We start from the raw sequence: 19,633 nt of genomic DNA, 5'->3' as shown, positions 1-19,633 counted from the left end.
AAGAGACTGGCCAAAAATCGTACACCTATGGATGAAGAGAGTGGGAGGGGTAAGGGCAGAGGGTGGGGTGGGAACTGGGTGGAGGGGAGCTATGGGGGGGGGAGAGGAACAACTGTAATAATCTGAACAATAAAGATTTATATAAAAGAATTAGCCTGATATATTTGTGCCGGGAGCCGGTCCATCCTTGCTGTTTCAAGGGACCTGGCATATATGGCATACGGTTCTTAATGTATTTGCTCACCTCCTTGGCACTGTGTTTTAACCAAGGTCTCCTCTCCGAGAAAGGTTGTTTCCCCAGGTAGGGATTTTTCCCCTGAAGTTAGGGAGGGGATGAAACTCCTTAACTAAGTGCCAGGAGGGTAGTTAATCAATTTAACTACAAACAATCATGCTGAAGCTACATAATCTTTACTCCCTGGAATGGAGATAAGAAACGCCCTAACCTTTGTAATAGAGATTGACAGGATTAAAAGGAACTGGTATAAATACAGATGTAACAAGACAGCAAGACATAGGGCTTGGAAGACAGGACCAAGAGAGACAGAGCCTAGGCACAGAACCTACACAGAACGTTCTCTAGAGACAGAAGAACTTCGCTGGCGAGAGCATGCCGGAGGATCCTGGACAGGGACTGGCCTCGGAGCCTGGAGGCAGAGCCTGGCAAGAGAGCATGGCAGGGGATCCTGGACTGAACCTGACTGTGGAGATTGGCAGGAGAGCCTGACTAGAACCTGGTGACTGAACCTGACTGGAGTACCTGGACAGAACCTCTCTGGAGAGCCTAAGCAGAACCTCTCTGGAGATCCAGACCAGAACTTGGCTGGAGATCCTGGCTAGGCTGCTGATCAACTGAACACTGTCTCCGTGTCCTTCCTTCTTCGCCGACTCCGTCTACGCCTTTGGGAACCCCTGGACCTGCTGGGGCAGGACCCCGGCATATTTGGGCAAACATTTAACTAACTCACTCCTAATGCCTTGGCAGGGTCAGATAATGATTTCTTGGGCCTATTTTGCCCTCAGGCCAGATGCTTCCCACCCCTGGCCTAGATAGTAGCGTACTATATAGAAATGAGACCCACAAGCAAAAATTTAGAATTATTTGTGACCTATATTATTTGAGCTGTTTCTAGGTAACTTGTATAAATCTTGCTTACATTGGATTCAATCCCTATCATGCTCTTAGAGTTGTAAGTTGCCAACTGGTAAGCACCTCCAATCCTGGCTAATTGTTAAACTGGATGAATATGTGACACCTCACAAATGATCAGCACAACAACACTAGATATTGCCCAAAGCAGGCTGGCTAAAGCAAGCATGCTTAGGTGTGTATTAGCAAGACCTCTACCTAGGCCAGTAGGCAGAAATCAATTGTGTGCCCTTCAGTAAATAATCTAGATAGCCCATGTCCTTGCAGCTCTTACTGATCCCTTAGGTATTTGCAAAATTTCCCATATGTCCTGGAGAAAACTTCAATTCTCAAGTTAGTCTACAATATCTCACCGATCCACTCTGTTTTTAAGTCATAAAGGAGGTTTTATGCCTCAAAGAGTTTGATACAAGAGAAATGTATTTCACTGAGAAACCTGCTTCTTGTGTTGGACACTTAAAAATTCCATGAGTTTAATAAAGAAAATTGTGTTTCTTCTCTTCACTTAATATTTTTAAGATACTGATTTTTATGAGTAATTACAAGAGGAAATTACTTTACGTCTACCTAGTAGTGCTGGGGACATGGAAAATAAGAGCACAACAAATAGATTACCAAAGCAAAATGCAAAGGCATTGATTTCTGATTAGGACCAAAACTTATCCTAGCTAATAAAAGGGTAATATGCAAATTAACCATCACTCTGTCACAAAAATGGTGGCACCCACAGCCACAAGATGGCAGCACCCAGTCCTCTCAGTCCTGCCAGAGTCTCCCAGTTCCAGGGGCATGGCTTCTGATAGCAGGCAGTGTGGGTGGCCTGGCGGGATGCTTGCTTTGTCACCAAAGCGACAAGGCAAGCGTTCCACCCCAGCCACGGAGGGCCTCTGGCCAGGTTGGGCACAGAACGCTTGCATCGTTGAAGGCCAGGCTGGAGGACCCCGAATTTCGTGCACTAGGCCTCTAGTTTATAATAACTCTCCTATCTTCCTTCCCATCTACTTCTTGCCCATCCCTCCTAAGCAGAGCAGAGAGGATAAAGCAGAGATTGATGAGGGCAGGGTACCTCACCAGCTAAATTATGCTGTGCTCTTTTCATTGGCTCTTAAACATATCCTAAAGCTCTCTAACCTCTTGTGTCATACTGCCTTCCTTTCTTGCCTTCCCTCTACCTTGCCACAACTTTCAGGACTTCTTTAAGCTTTTTCTGCAGCAGAAAGCACCCTGACTGTACTCAGGCTAGTATACTCATTACCACAATCTATGCCATAAACATCTCCATCCACTCCAAAAAATTCCCCTACCCACTTTTTAAATAATAATAATTATTATTATTTTGTGTGATAAGTACACTTAACATAAGATGCCCACTTTGGAAAATTTTAAGTATTGTTAATTGGCAAAGTATTTGAATAAACACCACTCCAAAAAAGGCATACAGATAGACACGGCTATATGAAAAGGTGCTCAACATTATTAATCATTATGAAAATGCAAATCAAAACCACAATGAGATACTGCTATGTGTGAATTATAATAACTAAAATATAAAACCTGACAATATCAAGTGTTGACAAAAATTTGGAGAAAATGGAGCCTCATAAATTACTGGTGGAAATATATAATGCTAAAGCACACTTTGGAAAACATTTTGGCAGTTTTTTAAAAATTTCAACATAAACTTCCTTTAAATTTTATAGTTCCAATTCAATTCTCCACTACCCAAGAGAAATGAACACATATGTCCACAGAATCCATAGAAAGACCTATTAATAGCAGAATTATTTATTATAACAAAAAAACAGAAAGAATCTAAATGTCCATCAAATGATGAATGAATAAACAAAATATGAAACATCCATATTAGGGAATATTAGTCATTAACAAAAGGGAATACACACAACATGGATAATCTCAAACACATTATGCTAAATAGTATATACTGTACAAAATGTCATATATTGTATGATTCCATTCACATTAAGTACCCAGGAGAGGAAAATCTATTGACACAGGACGTAGATTAGTGGTTGCCAAGGACTAGGGCTGAGAATGGATGGTGACTAGAAATTTTTGAAGGGACTTTTGGAGGTGATGGAAATATTGTAAATCCACATTTGGTTATTATTGCACAACTCCGTATATTTAATATAAATCCCTGAAACTTGAAACAAATGAATGTTACCATATGTAAATGATAGTTCAAGAAAAGCTCTTATAAAATTAAAAAGCAGAAGTGGGATTTAAGCATAGCCTTGAAGACTACCAAATTTACAACACAGCTTTACCTCTTCATAGTGGTGTGCAAGTTATTTCAGTTCTCTGTGCTTTGTTAGCTTACATTTTACAGATGCTAATTAAAGCTCTAAGATAGGATGGTATTATGAAGTGGGTGATGGTATATAGGGAAGCCAGGAAGTCTGAGGACTGAGATCCAGCATAAAACAATTGGGTTAATGTCTTTTCCACTGAATTTTAGCACACCAGTGATTCTCAATATTTCATCTGCTTCCAACAGTATGTGCTGCCCATAGGTAATATTGCTTTTACCTCAGGAAAAAGGTACATGTATATGAATCTCAAAGTGGGAAGGGGCATAAAATAAGGGATAAACGGTAAGTGGAATATGGTAGTTTGAAAATGTCTAAACCAATGATTATGCTATACTATTTCATTGACTTAAGGATCCCTACTATAGAGTTGCTTTCCAGAGGCATTAGAGGAGAATCTGTTTCCTTGCCTATCTTAGCTTCTTAGATGCTGTTTATATTCCTTGGCTCATGGCCCTTTCCTCTATCTTCAGAGATAGCCATGTTGCAGCTCTCTGATCTTTTTTCTACACTTATATTTCCCTCTTACCATAGCTAAGAATGATTCTTAGCTTTCAGGACTCTTGTGATATTATTTCAGATGGTTGAGTAATCCAGGATACATTCTCCATCTGAGGGTCCTTAATTTAATCACATCTACAAAATACCCTTTGCCATGTACATTTATAGTTTCTGAGAATTAGGACATGAGCATCTTTTAGGGGCATTACTATGTCTACCACACATAGCAAAACAAAGAAAACAAACAAAAAATCAAAAGACTACTGATAAGCTTGGAGAAAATTTTTGTAATATATCATAAACAAGGCTAATATCCTTTATACATAAAGAACTCTTAAAATAAGAAAATTTAATGGAAAAATGGGCAAAATCATGGGCATACAATGCACAAAATGATTTCAAAATGGCCTTTGAACATATGAAAATATCTTCAAGATCACACATAATTAGAGAAATACAAATTAAAAATACACAGAGATATCATTTCTTATCTATTAGATTGGAGAAAATGTACACATTTAATAACTCATTCTATTGGTGAGACTATGTAAACAGTCTCATACATTGCTGGTGAAAATATAAATTGGTACAAACTTCTTGGAGGAAAATTTGGCAACATCCAACAACACTCAATGTGCATTTACAATTTGAATGAGCATTTTTCATTTTTTGGTATTTGTTCTGAAAGTACACTTCTAACAATATAAAAATGCATAGTCACATGGTTATTCATTGCTACACCATTTGTAATTGCAAATTGTTGCTTAAATTGTCTCAAACTTATGCTTGCTCTACATATATTCCTTTTTATCCTGCTATTCAATTTTGTAATCCTTCATGGGCAGTTTCTATTCTATTTTCTACATAGTAGAACCAAATAAATGTTTGTTGATTTGAAAATTACTAGGGCTAAATAAGCATTTGTTATAAGAAATCTCATTTTGGAATGAAGCTTTCATATAATTTTAAAAGGGGGGGGATCCCTGCTATTGACAAAGTCACTGAGTTGTTTCTTTTCTACTTCTTTGGAATTGAGACAAATTCATGACTTGGTTATTTGGTACTCTTATCTGATCTTCATTGGAAATACAGTGGAATCTCAGTTCTTGAACTTAATTCATTCTGGAAGGCTGTTTGAGAAGTGATTGTTTAAAAATCATTTTTCCCATTAGAAATAATATAAATTGAATTAATCCATTTTAGACCCCCAAGTGATTCCATTTTAAGCTTTTTCAATTGCCTGTGATCATTGTTTCACGAGCACTTTCACACCTTAAGCAATATCAACATTCTTGATGGTCTCTTATGTTTCAAAATTATGCCAATAATCAATCTCAAAAGTAGCCAGATCAGATAACACTCGAACACCTCTATCACACTTTGCAATCATTTTTCTTCAGCTCTATTGTTGTTCTCACAACTTTCATTTTTACTTTGCTGCTATCACTAACCTTCTTAGGACCTATGGTGACTTTCTGTATTTATTTAATAATAATAAGCAGCAACAAAAGCTAAAAACAACACGAAAATATTCACAGCACAATTTCCTGAGATGTTAAGAATGTGAGGTTGAGTGTTAAATTGACTAATACTCGTGCATTCTCTCCTTTGCCATCTGAGAGACAGGTGACTGATCATACAGTTATCAGCATGAAAGGGCCTTTGGGGCAAGAACCAAGTTTTGTTTAACAACTGAGATATTTTTCTGTGCACAACTTGGTCAAGAAACAAACTGTTCAAGATGGCAAATGTTTGAGAACCAAGGTTTGACTGTATGTACATTTTCAGAATGAGCACACATATCAGAGATTATTCTTACTATACTGTTTCATGATTTTTATATTGTACTATATCATTAATACAAAAACCAGTATTTATTTTGCACTTATTATACAGTGCTTTGCATTTTTAGGATTTTTTTGTACATGTTTCCTGAACTAGATTGAATATCACATGTAAGTCATCTGCTTTTAAGTGGGAATTCATCCAATGCACTAAACCAACAAGAAAAAAAATTCTAATTCATATGCTATTACATCCATGTCTTCAGTGTCCATTTGCCTTTGGCCTACTGAAAGTGACCCTTCTGGAAAATGAAGCTCTCATCTTCGTATCTTGATAATACCTCTCACTTTACTAAGCTAATTTCCTTTTTTTTTTTTGAACCTTCGACTATTGCAATGTCTAGAACACATTTCTTATCCATAATGCTGGGGAGCTATGCACATGATATTTGCAGGCCTTAAAATATATATGCCATACCTCAATTGAGAATTCTAAAAATTAGAAAATGAATATGAATAACTTACTTATTAACAACTGCCCTACAGAAAAACACAAAATTATTTCTAGATTTTTTCATATAGAATAAAAATCTGCAAAGTGGTGGCATAAAATAGGAAAAACATATCTAGAGAAAAAATATGTTCCTGAACTAACTGGAGTCCTAAAAGTTAAACATCTAAATGTTATTGAGTATATGCACTTACTGTTCAGCTAGACTGTCAACACATTGAGAGTATGGAGGAAGGAGTAGCTTACATTTATAGGGACAAGGTTTCTCTGAAGCTTAGTATGAGCCCCTAGGCAATATGTCACCTAGGCCTTTTAGAAGTGGAACAATCTGGTCTGCATTCAGAAAACTGTTATTTTTTTTCCTTCTAAAAAGCAAAGGGTAGAAAACATTACTTCTGGAGTGGCCGATGTGCCAGACAAGGTATTTCTATCATTGTGGATTAAAGGGCAGGATCTGGGATTTATGGTGTAAAAGAAAAGGTAGTAAATTAATAGCCATTACCAGTAGAGGAGTAGAGGATGAGTCACTTGAAATATACCACTATCAGCCACCCAAACTAAGCAGCACATTAGTCACAAGAATCCCAATTGTCTCAGATTTCCCGTTAAATCCTGGAACTATAGGCAAAAGACTTCAGTACACTGGAAGGTCAACACTCTACCACTGCATTTAGCCTTTAGAGGAAGCACATCTCAGTTTTAACAATTACTCAGATGAATAGCCCCAGCCTCATTTTCTCATATTCCCACTGTCCCCAACTCTCCAACCATCTTCAAATACTTGTGATTTCACCAAAGCTTTCATGCTTCTGTGTCTTTGTACACATTGATCACCCCCCTTGCCTGGAATGCCATTTTTTTTCTTTATATGTGCAATAAATTTCCTTCAAGTCCTTCCTCAAATACTACCTCTTCACAATGCTTTGTATGTGCCCTACAGGCATAGTTGAGTTCTCTGGCTCACAGAAATCCCAGAGCACTTTGGACAAATACTTCAGTTTTTATCACTGTTGAAATAACCTTCTAGCCCCAAGATAATGCTACTCTTGCCTGGAGGGCCATGTCAGCAAACTGAAACTTAAATAACTCGTGTCCCTATAAAACTCCGCTTGACCAGAAACATAGTATACCCAATCAGACAATCCCCAAATGCCAAGACAACTCCAGGCCTTCTCATACTAAACATGGTTAACTATGTGCCCCTGCCAATCAGGTTTTTTCTAGTTTTTTCTTCTTCGTTCTTTATTCTTTATCCTATAAAAGCTTCCTGCCTTCTGCCCCATTTTGCAGTTCTTCTCATGGAGTCTGTTCACTTCATGACATGTTAATAAAGTTTGTTTGTATTGCCTAAATTGTTTTCTTTGATCATTTTAACAGCACATAATGTTATTAGTCTATTTATGTGTCTGTATTCTGCACTGGACTGTGAGCAACTTGAGAGAAGTGTCTCTATCATTGTAATCCTATCCCTAGTATGGTGGTTGAATAGTTAATAGATGCTTCTTTTTTTAATAACTATTTCTGCAAGATAGGCAGAGCAGGTATTTTCAGCCCATTTCCCAGAAAAATAAACTGAGGCCCAGAGCAGAGAAATGCCTTATCCATGGTTATACTGTTGATCTGTGCCAGAGTTAGGACTCACAGCTAGAGCTCCTAATCCCAATTTTAAAGTCCATGTCACTACAACATAGGTCTCTACTCTGTTTAGGGGTAGCATCTAAAATAGCTATGTTCTTTGGAACTAGAGGGAACCTTCTGATGATCTGTAAATCCCCCTTGAGTTAGAGTGAGCTTTTTAACTCAATCTGCTTGGAGATCAGCATCTTGCCTTTGAGAATAAAAGAAATTCTTGTTGGTTCAAGACCCCAATTTCCTCTTGCAGCTGGCAAAAATGAAACAAATGTGTGAGGACCTGTTGGGAATACATTCTTTCTTCCATCCCTCCAGCTCAAATATCAGTTTCCCTGTGATGCTCTCCCATATAGGGGCCCAGGCCTCCAAATCATGATGAAACGTGTAATTTTTAGCTCACAGCACTTCACTGTTGGCTGTTTGTGAAACTTCTATTATGCCTTATACAGTAGTACAGTGAATAATGTGTCCTATCTTTTCTGCAACATATGAGCTTTTAGAAGATAGGGGTTAATATCACCATGTGGAGTGCATAGAATAATTTGTAATTGACTGAGGACTTGTACTATTACTTGATTCTCACCTCATTACAAGCTTTCTCAGAGTCCAAAATGAGCCACTCTATCATCTATGCTCTTAGTTCTATTCATTAGATTGAGGTTCACTAAGTATGAACTACTTCTGTGAGTTAGTTGCGAGCTAAATGAATAAGGAACTATAAGTGGAATCTCCTAAAATCATTACAAAAAATGACCATGTGCAATAAAGCTATCAATGCTTGGTTGTTTTGATTACATTAAATCATATACAACTAACAATGTGACCTAAATGCTTTCCCTGGTCCCTGTCCATTCCATAGGTAGTCTCTATAATGAAGACACAAGGACAAGCCATTTACATCTAAAGTAGGAAGATAAGAGATTTTCTGTTAACATTTGAAGTCCTGGCATCATGCACAATTTATCTTTCAAAACATTTGTCTTGGAAATCCCCAAGTATATAAGCAAAACTGACTCACTCATATAATCAAAGAATAAAGGAAGGCATGAAGGTCTGAATTTGACAGCAAGCCTCTTAATTGGTTCAGAAAAATACCACTTTCTTCTTGATGATGCAAGATGGAGAAATGAATGTTTATTTTCTTTAATTCTACATTAAGTATAGGACCCTATTATTGTGTATCCTAATACATAGAAGACACTCTGTGCAATGTATTCAATTTTACAAAACCCCATTGTGTCTAAGTAATTATAAAAGTGAAGACATTAATACAAACACTTCTACAAGGTGGACATGTTCCAGTACATATGTCAAGCAACTGACATGGCTTATCGTATTCACTCCCCACAACTGCCTTGTGAGGCAAGTATTGTTTTGATTCACCCCATTTTACAGAGGAAGGTCCAGGCATAGTCTTACTACAGAATATATATTCTGAATCTGTCATATTTGAACTATAACATGAATGATCTGATCATGTTTCTCACTTTAAGAAAAACAATAATGTCTCCCTGTAACTACAGGATAAACATGTTGTATCACTTCCAAACTATTATCCCTCATCTCTCATGCAGAAATGTTTCCAAAAAGGTATTCCATTTGGCTGTATTTCCCAATATACTGCCTTCTCACTGTTATTTTCCAAAAGCTTATTTATTCATCCACATTCAATGAAAATGTTAACACTTGGATTATCGTTTTTCCTAACCTTTAGTACTTCCATTATCCTAGGGGACTAATTTACTTATAGGAAGCACTCATACAAAATCCTGACCCCCATCAACTTCCAATCAGGCACTAAATACCACCAATGCTACCTTTTGAAGATATAATCGATCCATATTTAAAAACAAACCTTACTTAGCCCTAGCTGGTTTGGCTCAGTGGATAGAGCATCGGCCTGTGGCCTGAATGGTCCCAGGCTCAATTCTGGTCAAGGGCACATGCCCAGGTTTCGGGCTCAATCCTCAGTAGGGGGAATGCAGGAGGCAGCCTATCAATGATTCTCTCTCATCATTGATGTTTCTATGTCTCTCTCTCCCTTCCTCTCTGAAATCAATAAAAATATATTTTTTAAAAAACCTTATTTAGTGGAAAAAGCAGTAGTTTTAAGCCAGACAGTCCTTAATTTGCTTAATAACTGCATCATCTTGCATAAGTCATTATTAATTTTAAGCTTTGCTTTCTGGATCAATTCAATAGAAATAATACCTATTTTGAATAGTTTTTGTGAAGATCAGAGTTGTTTTAATAAAGTGACTGGCAATAGTAGCTCTCTAGTACACAGTAATTTTTATTAATATTTTTATTAAAGTATTGCAGCTCATAAAACTAGGCACCTCATCTTCATCCTTGCTTTCCTTTAATCTACCTGCCACACTGCTCCCAGAGTGATCTATCTAAAATGCAAATCTGTTTGTATCATTCCTTTGTAATAAACTCTTTTAATAATGAATCCCTATAATTTTTATGCCAACATAGCTCATAAGCACCCCTTCTTCAACCCAGTCCACTTCTCTGCACTTTACTCTGTGGTCCAGTCACACTGAATTTCCTTTAGTTTCTATAATGTATTATTACCACCTCCTCCCTCATTCCTCTGGCCTTCATCTCTCTCTCTCTCTCTCTCTCTCTCTCTCTCTCTCTCTCTCTCTCTCTCTCTCCTCCCTCCCTTCCTCCCTCCCTCCCTCCTTCTTTATCTCCCTCTCTCTCCCCACCTTATTCTCTATGAAACATTTTTTTCCTATCTTTTACTCTAATTTAACTCTCCACTTCTTCTTAGTCTCAGTTTAAAAGTGAATTCCACTGGAATTCATTGTGGCTATTCTCCATAGACTCACTTTATTGTTCCTTCTAGATGCTCCCATACTACTCTGTGCTTCCTCAATCATAGTACTTATTCTACTTTACTGTCATGATTTATTTGTTTTCCCCAATAAAATATAAGCGAGGGTAGAGACCTCATCTATTCTTGCTCATCACTGTGTTCCTAGTTTTATGATGAATTGTGTCAATTCATGAATACCTGCCTTTGTATATGCTATTTCCTCTGCCTAGAATACCCTTCTGTACCTTACCCTATACCTACACTTTCTTCAAGATTCAAGATATAGAATAAGCATTGCCTCCTTTCTACAACTTCCCTTGATGCCGCCATGTGATGTTGGATGTTCTTGCACTGTAATTCTAACACATTTTGCACCTCTCTCTGTTTAAGGACTTTTATATTATTGTGCAGCTATCTATGCACATATCTGCTTTAACCATTGGACTGTAAGTCATTAAAAGCATGACATGTGTCTTATTTATCTCTATAGATCAGCACTTATTCCCAAATCCACAAACATGATAAGCACTCATAAATGGGTTGAATGAATGATTCAAGTCAATGGGATAAAATCTAGTTAAATTTAATGAGTACTTATACCTCATATTAAAATAATCACTGGAACTGTTTTACTGTTATATATTATGCAACATTCATATACCATAGGTATAAAGAAAAATGCAATGAACATATGTATCCATAGCTTCATCAATAAATAAAATGTCATTAATAGAAATGCAGTTCCCTATATATTCATATCTGATAAAATGGAAAATTCATAAACATGTGCATCACTTTGATCTGGGTTATGTTCATTTTTCTATATCATTCCAATTTTAGTATGTGTGCTGCTGAAGTAAGCAGCAGGTAATGAGCTTTGGCCTGCATTTTTATGGTTGTCTTGAGGTCTCAAGATGAGACAAGACAAAGCTTCATTCTCAACTGCCCTAGTTACACAGCCATGCAATCCTTGGTAAAATTTTTCTAACAAACTATCATTCTTTAGTTTTCTCATGGAATCCAGATATAATTTCTGAGGATCAAAAATAATAACAGTAATGTGGTAGAGTAACAAACACTTTCTGAAAAATTCTAAGTGTTCTTCAGACCTTATCCAATTCATGATTTTTATGTGTCTGCAAGAAGGTAGCAGCTATATTGTTACCTGAATGAGAAAACAGGTAATTTGTATCTTATAAAAAGTCACCAGATGAATAAATCGTGGTGTCACAAATAGAGCCAAGCATTTATTTTCAGTCTTGAACTTAGGTCTCCCTCTGGACCCATTGTCCTGGGTCCAAGGTGAAGCATATACTGTGTAAGGGAACCAATGGCTTCATCATGTTTCTAAACTTCTGTACCTCCTCTATTCTGTACTTTAGAATAAGCACAAGGTCATTCTGCATAGACTCCTATCTTCCTAAACTTGTCCAATTCAGGCTAAAATGAAGGGCCCACTGGTCATCTTCTTCCCATTCATCCAACTCTATCTTCAGGTGGCTAATCCTTTATTCAACTTCATCTTCTGCCTTTCTCAATGAGCATCCTCAGTCTTCTTTATAATTCCACATCTCCATCCCCCCAGAACCCAGGAGTTTTCATTTGCAGCTACACCCAGGCTTTTGTGCAGGGAGGGAAGTGCGGACTTGTGGTACCTAAGGAGACTGCGGTGGGAAGCATTATGTGGAGATTTGGCAAAACAGCAGCCAGGGGCATTTGGTTGTAGGCCCCCAAACCAAAATGTCCATTTTTCCTGAAAGGAGCTAGCTGCTCCCAGTAGTTTCATGGTGGGAAAAGAAAAAAGACCCACTCTAGTCAACACAGCCTACCCCACCTGCATGATCCCTGCATGCCACACCCTGCATTTTGAGCTTTTCAGAGGAAACAAAAGCAGAGGCCAAACTTATGGGTTTGAACAGTCTCAAGGAGCCCTCAGTGACAGGACAAGGGAAGAGGGGGTCTGCCCCAATATCCTGGGAACCAAACTGATATTTTCCCCACACAGGAGAACTGATAAAAACTCTGTTTCCAGCTGATTCTCTCTGCCAAGCCAAGAGCAGAGTTCTATTTTGGGCAACTCATGGAAGAGTAGCTCTGGGACAGGGAAACACACCCACCATATTCCCTGAAAGCTAAACAGCACCTCCCCCACCTAAAGCCCTTTCAGAAACAGACTATTGAATGATTAAGATTGAAAGCTGGCTAGCAGGCAAAGGCGGGCAGAGGTGGAGCCCAGAGAACCAAGGGAAGTTGCTGACCCAGCCCTGGGCCCCATGATGCTAACAAACCTACATTAGAGAGCAGATTGGCCCCTCCTGCTTGCAGCCAAGGCCTGTGGATACAGACACAAACTGTGGATTGCTTGGAGCTTCCAGCAGGATTCAGAAAGCAAAAGGACAGTGTCTGACAATGATTAGCACCTAAGCACCTAACAGGAAGTCCAGAATTGGCAGGCAGAAGAGTAGGATCCAAAGGGAGCCTGGGGTGGGGGCAGGCTAGAAGATGTCAAAGGGGGAAGAAGGGGGACATATGTAATACTTTCAGCAATAAAGATTTAAAAAAATAAAAGATATAGGGTTAGGCAAAAGTAGGTTTGAAGTTGAGAGTACACAAAATACGGAGGTTATTCTTGTATTATTATCTACTAGAGCCCCGGTGCACGAATTTGTGCATGGGTGAGGTCCCTCAGCCTGGCTAGTGATCAGGGCCGATCGGGGCCATTGGGCTCAGCTGGCCGGGGGGAGGGGCTGCAGGAGGTTGGATGTGGGAGTGCACTGACCACCAGGGGGCAGCTCCTGAATTGAGTGTCTGCCCCTTGGTGGTCAGTGCACATCATAGCAACCACTCAACCAGTCGTTTGGTCATTAGTTTGTTCAGTCATTCGGCCACTTAGGCTTTTATAAATATAGGTTGACTAGAGGCCTGGTGCACAAATTCGTGCATGGGTGGGGTCCGTTGGCCAGGCCAGCAATCGGGTCCAATTGGGGGCATGGGGAGGAGCCATAGGAGGTTGTCCAGCAGTGGGAGGGGCAACAGGAGGTTGGCCGGCCACCCTGATCTGGGCCAATGGGGCTGGCCTGCCAGGGGGAGGTTGACTGGCCACTGGAGGTTACCTGTGGGAGTGCACTGACCACCAGGGGGCAGCTTCTGCATTGAGCGTCTGTCTCCTGATGGTCAGTGTGCACCATAGTGACTGGTTGTTTGGTCGTTTGGTCGGTCACTTAGGCTTTTATATATATAGATACAAACAATGATTTAGTTTGTAGTTATTTTCCATACAAACAACTGTAAAGCTTCTTTTGCCTAACCCTGTATATCATACTATTCTACTCCCAAAGCATAAAAACCATCACAATCCCCCAAAGCACAAAAACCATCACAATTTTATGTTTCTGATGATTCATTATACATTGCTTAAAACAGCATTCACCAACCGGTGGTCCGTGAGGTCTGAAAGGTTGGTGACTGCTGACTTAAAAGATATAGTTTTAAATTCTTCGGAAACTTCACTTATATCAAACTCCTCAGCATTCCAAGACCATGTGGCATTAAACATATGCTGCCGTAATTTTGCACATATATATATATATATATATTAGCATTGTATGTTTCAGAAAATATCCATCATTAGCCCACATGACTCTCATAACCTGCATCATAGTAGTTCGTTTTTACAGTTAAAATTAGCCTATTCTGACTGTCACAATGTTCATGCCTATGTATATGGCTGTGAGTCTGTGTATTTAAGTGTTCTTGATAATGTATATGCATGTATATTAGTGCTCATGTGTCTTGGAGTATGCAGCATTTATACATCATGAACATATATCTCTGTGTTTTTTAGAATGTTCATATGGTCAACTCTCAATTTATATGTGTATCTATACTAGTATATATATATATATATATGTCCATGAGTGTGTATATCTGGAAATGTGTTAAGAGTACACACCTATGTGTGCATTTAAAACCTGTAATCTTGAAAGGATTTTCAATGGATAGCCTAAAACATGCTGCTTTAAAACCTAGTCGTACCCACAAGTATATTTTAGAAAGGGATACCACTTTCTGACCTCATTGTGTAGAGGAGGGTTCCATTGTCTATCAGTCTGAGCAACTTGTTAGGTGTGGTCATGTTATGGGCCACCGATTTCTTCCCATTGTGAAAGAAGGTGTCAGGGGTCCAGATCTTACTAGCCAGAAGATTGTTCAGTGGAAGGACCTTCATCGGTCCATCAAATTTCAGTCTTTCATCATGCCATGTCTGTCGAAAAAATACGTCAATGGTGTACTCCTAGGGACAAAAAAGAGAGAGAACAATGTTTGAGTAGAGTTCTAGTAAGGACGCAGTGTCCTTACCAAATATTAATTACCTTGCAATATTTCCTCTGTTGCAGAGTTGCAGCAGCCTATTAACACTAGTTACGGTGAGTATAACAAATGATTATGATTGAAAAATAATGCCATGGAGATCAGCAAGTAAGTGATAATATATCTGACAAGATTTTGCTTAGGAAAGTCACTGCCAATACTGCCCTGCACATCATAAAAGCTAACCACACTGAGCTGGTTTTGCTCAGTGGTTAGAGCATCAGCCTGCGCACTGAAGGGTCCCGGGTTTGATTCTGGTCAAGGGCACATACCCGGGTTGTGGGCTTGATACCCAGTAGGGGGCGTGCAAGAGGCAGCTGATCAATGATTCTCTTCTCATAATTCATGTCTCTCTCTCTCTCTCTCTCTCTCCCCCCTTTCCTCTCTGAAATCAATAAAAATATACTTTAAATAAATAAATAAATAAATAAATAAATAAATAAATAAATAAATAAATAATAAAAGCTAACCACAAGATCTTGTCTTATAAAAAGGCAAGAGCTCCCTTCACCATGTTGAGGCATCTCTAGTAAGAACAAATTCCTTACCTTGTCTGCTCCTACTAAATGATCCCATATGAACATGAAAGGCCAATATAATAATCACCACAAATACAAAACTTTAAATTTTAGAACATATTTCATTTGAGCCTCAAGTAAAAATGTTTGATGAATTAATATATTAATATATTTAATAAATAAGGAACTCTTACAGATAACTTAAAAAGGAACAAACAAATAGAAAATGGGTAAATGACATGAACAGAAAATTCATGAAATGGATAAAAATGGCTAATAAAAATGAAAATTTTCAAAATTGATGTTAATATAAACACAAACTAAAATAATAAATGTTCTATGTTTTGGGAACAGCAGACTAAATCATTTGGATGTTAAATCATTTAGTTATAATCACTAAATCATTATAACTATCAACTATAAAATTTGAATAAATAAATAGAAAGATAGAACGATAGACTATTTTAAAGCAATGGAAAGTGACTAAAGCAGGCAAATACTTGAGAAAAGTGTACTATTGAAAGATGGCAATAGCAATGGATTAAAATTACATTTGTGGCTTCTCTTTCTTAAAGGTGTTCCTCCAAACCTCGACTTCACATGTTATGATAACACAGCCTTACTGGCTCAAAGTGGCAAATAATCTGAAAATTTAGGGGTGAGAGTCCTAGAATAGAGCCACAGTAGGAATGGTACCCTAAATCTGGGTATATACTCTGCCCCAAATCCTAGCTAACCACTATACTAACTATACACATATGAGGAAGACCTCATGTTTAAAAAATTAAGACAGAAACAATAGTGGAGTCTTCCACTAAATCACCGATAACAGAACTGTTCTGGATGGTGATTGTTTGACAGAAATTTTATTGGCATAATATCTCAGAGGAGATTGCTTAAGGCTGGCCAAAGAGATGAAAATTCAGGGGGAGACCCTGGAAGCAAGATAACCACTGAGAGGGTATGTCTCAAACTGAGTACAAACTCTGTCCAAATCCTTGGCTAACCACTAAAGTACATAAGGCATGGGGGACACCTTTAGGTAGCCAGGCAAAATAAACAACCAGAAGCTGCTTAAAATCCATTAATGGCCTCCAATCATACCTGCAATAAATTCTAATATCCTTCCCTTATCTAGGAAGCACTTAATAAACTGGCCCTTACCTTCTTCTCTGAGCTCTTCTTCTTTTTTATTGCTGACAGTATTACAGATGTCCCCTATTTCCCCACTTCCCTCCGCCAGCCAGGCCTTCATCACACTACTGTCTGTGTCCATGTGCTATGCAGGTATGCATACAAGTTCTTTGGTTAATCTCTTCCCATTTCCCAACCCCCTTCTCCTCTTACAGCTGTCAGTGTGTTCCATGTATGCATGCTTCTGTTACTATTTTTTTTCATCAGTTTATTTTGTTCATTAGATTCCACATATAAGTGAGATCATATGTGGTATTTGTCTTTCTCTGGCTTATTTCACTTATCCTATCTAATAAAATGGAAACATGGTAATTAGCCGTACCTCCGCTACCCTTCCCATTGGCTAATCAGGGCGATATGCAAATTATCTGCCAGCCAAGATGGCGGCTTGGCAGCTTGTCAGCCAGGCAGCTTGAAGTGAACATGAGGCTTGCTTGCTTCAGTGACGGAGGACTCCAACATTCCCTGCCTGCCGCTGCCGGCCTCTGAGATTGCAGTTTGAAACATTGTTACAAATATAGAAGCTAAACAAAACCACAGAAACCTGCTTTCAGCCAGCCGGGATCTCAAGAGCTGGAGTTGAAACAGTGTTTCGATTATAGAAACCAAACAAACCAGATACCTGCTTTCAGGAGTGGAGGCCTAAGAGCTGGAGCCAAGCCTCAGAGCTAAAGCTGGCCCAGAATAAAAAAAAAAGAAAAAAGAAAAAAGGAGCAGTTGGGAGCTTCAGTCACCTGCCAGCCTGAAAATAGCCCTCAGCCCCTCACCCAGACTGGCCAGGCACCCCAGTGGGGACCCCCACCCTGAAGGGTGTGTGACCAGCTACAAACAGCCATCATCCTGTCATCCAGGCTGGCCAGGCACCCCAGTGGGGACCCCCACTCTGATCCAGGACACCCTTCAGGGCAAACCAGCCGGCCCCACCCGTGCACCAGGCCTCTATCCTATATAGTAAAAGGGTAATATGCCTCCCGGCACCGGGATCAGCATGACAGGGGGCAGCGCCCAGACCCCCTGATCGCACTGCGGCTCTGTATGTGACAGGCGGCGGGGCCACAACCTCCCTATCCACCCTGCTCTGTTCATAACAGGGGAAAGCGCCCCAACCCCCTGATCATCCCTGCTCTATGCCTGATAGGGGGGAGCTCCCCAACCCCCTGATTGCCCTACGGCTCTGTGTGTGACACGGTTTGGCACCCTAACCCTCACCCTCCCCCCACAGGCCCTGCTCTATGTGTGACGGTGTAGAGCCATAACCTCCCCATCGGCCCTGCCGTGAGTGTGACAGGGTGCGGCACCCCAACCCCCTGATCCGCCCTGCTCAGTGTGTGACAGGGGGCAGTGCCCCAACCCCCTGATTGGCCCTGCTCTGTGCGTGACAGGGGGTGGCACCACAACCTCCCCATCGACCCTGCCTTGAGTGTGACAGGTGGCGGCGCCCCAACTCCCCAATCGGCCCTGCTCTGAGCCCGACCAGGGGCTGCACCTAGGGATTGGGCCTGCCCTCTGCCACCCGGGAGCAGGCCTCAGCCAGCAGGTTGTTATCCCTCGAGGGGTCCCAGACTGTGAGAGGGCACAGGCCAGGCTGAGGGACCCCCCCTTACCCCTGAGTGCACAAATTTTTGTGCACCAGGCCTCTAGTCTATAATAATAAAAGTGTAATATGCTAATTAGACCAGACAGCCAAATGACCTTCCAGACATCCTTTTGGATGACCTTCTGGATGAAGCTGGGCTGCGAGGGCTGAGGCAACCACTGCAGCTGTAAGGGCCAAGCCCCTTGCATGAATTTCATGCATTGGGCCTCTAGTTTCACTATAATGGTCTCTAGCTCCAGCCCTGCTGTTGCAAAGGGTATGAGATTCCTCTATTTTACAGCAACATAGTATTCCATGGTGTAAATGTACCACAGCTTTTTTATCCACTCATCTGCTAATGGGCTCTTGGGCTGGTTCCAGATCTTAGCTATTGTAAATAATGCTGTTGTGAATATAGGGGTGCATATATTTTTCTGATTGCTGTTTCGGGATTCTTAACACATTCTATGTGGGAAACATATTTATATGTTTTACGTATTTATGCGTTCTACCAGTGTAGTAGTGCGCGGACACGTATTAATACATTTTTTATAGACTAGCAGTAGAATGCAGATAACGTATAAATACGTAAATTGAAGTTACCGTAATTTTACTGAACGTTGCCATTTGCACAAAAAAATAGCAAAAATGGCCCGTGCCACCTGTTAGCACGTGATAAAAACTACCCGCAAACAATGTGTTAAGATATATTCCCAGAAATGGGATGGCTGGGTCAAATGGGAGTTCCATTATTAATTTTTTGAGGAAACTCCATACCGTTTTCCAAAGTCACTGCACCAGTCTGCATTCTCACTAGCAGTGCACGAGGGTTCCCTTTTCTCCACATCCTCACCAGCATTTGTTGTTTGTTGATTTATAGATGGCAGCCATTCTGGCATGTGTGAGGTGATACTTCATTGCCATTTTAATTAGCATCTCTGGGATGATTAGTGACATTGAGCATTTTTTCATGTGTCTGTTGGCTACCTGTATGTCCTCATTGGAGAAGTGTCTATTCAAGTTCCTTGCCCAGTTTTTAATTGTATTGTTTGTATTCCTTTTTTGAGTTGTATGATTTCTTTACATATTTTAGAAATTAACCCCTTATCCGATTTATCATTGGCAAATATGTTCTCTCATACTGTGGATTCCCTTTTCATTTTGGTGATAGTTTATTTTGTTGTGCAGAAGCTTTTTAGTTTGATGTAGTCCCATTTGTTAATTTTTTCCCTTGTCCTA

General features: G+C 39.8%; 1 protein-coding gene across 2 annotated transcripts in view; it reads right to left on the bottom strand.

Moving 5' to 3' along the window:
* GABRA3 (gamma-aminobutyric acid type A receptor subunit alpha3) overlaps nucleotides 1-19,633 on the bottom strand; it is a 227,971-nt gene that overhangs the window by 87,925 nt on the left and 120,413 nt on the right. For both annotated transcript variants that reach the window (XM_059678914.1, XM_059678915.1), the window contains exon 5: nucleotides 14,809-15,029. In XM_059678914.1, the coding sequence (XP_059534897.1) occupies nucleotides 14,809-15,029 (221 nt within the window). The remainder of the gene's footprint in view (nucleotides 1-14,808; nucleotides 15,030-19,633) is intronic.

The sequence above is a fragment of the Myotis daubentonii genome, chromosome X (genome assembly GCF_963259705.1).
Source record: "Myotis daubentonii chromosome X, mMyoDau2.1, whole genome shotgun sequence".
NCBI lineage: Eukaryota > Metazoa > Chordata > Mammalia > Chiroptera > Vespertilionidae > Myotis > Myotis daubentonii.
The sequence above is the reverse complement of the archived record's forward strand: the minus strand, read 5'-3'. Positions and strand labels throughout refer to the sequence as shown.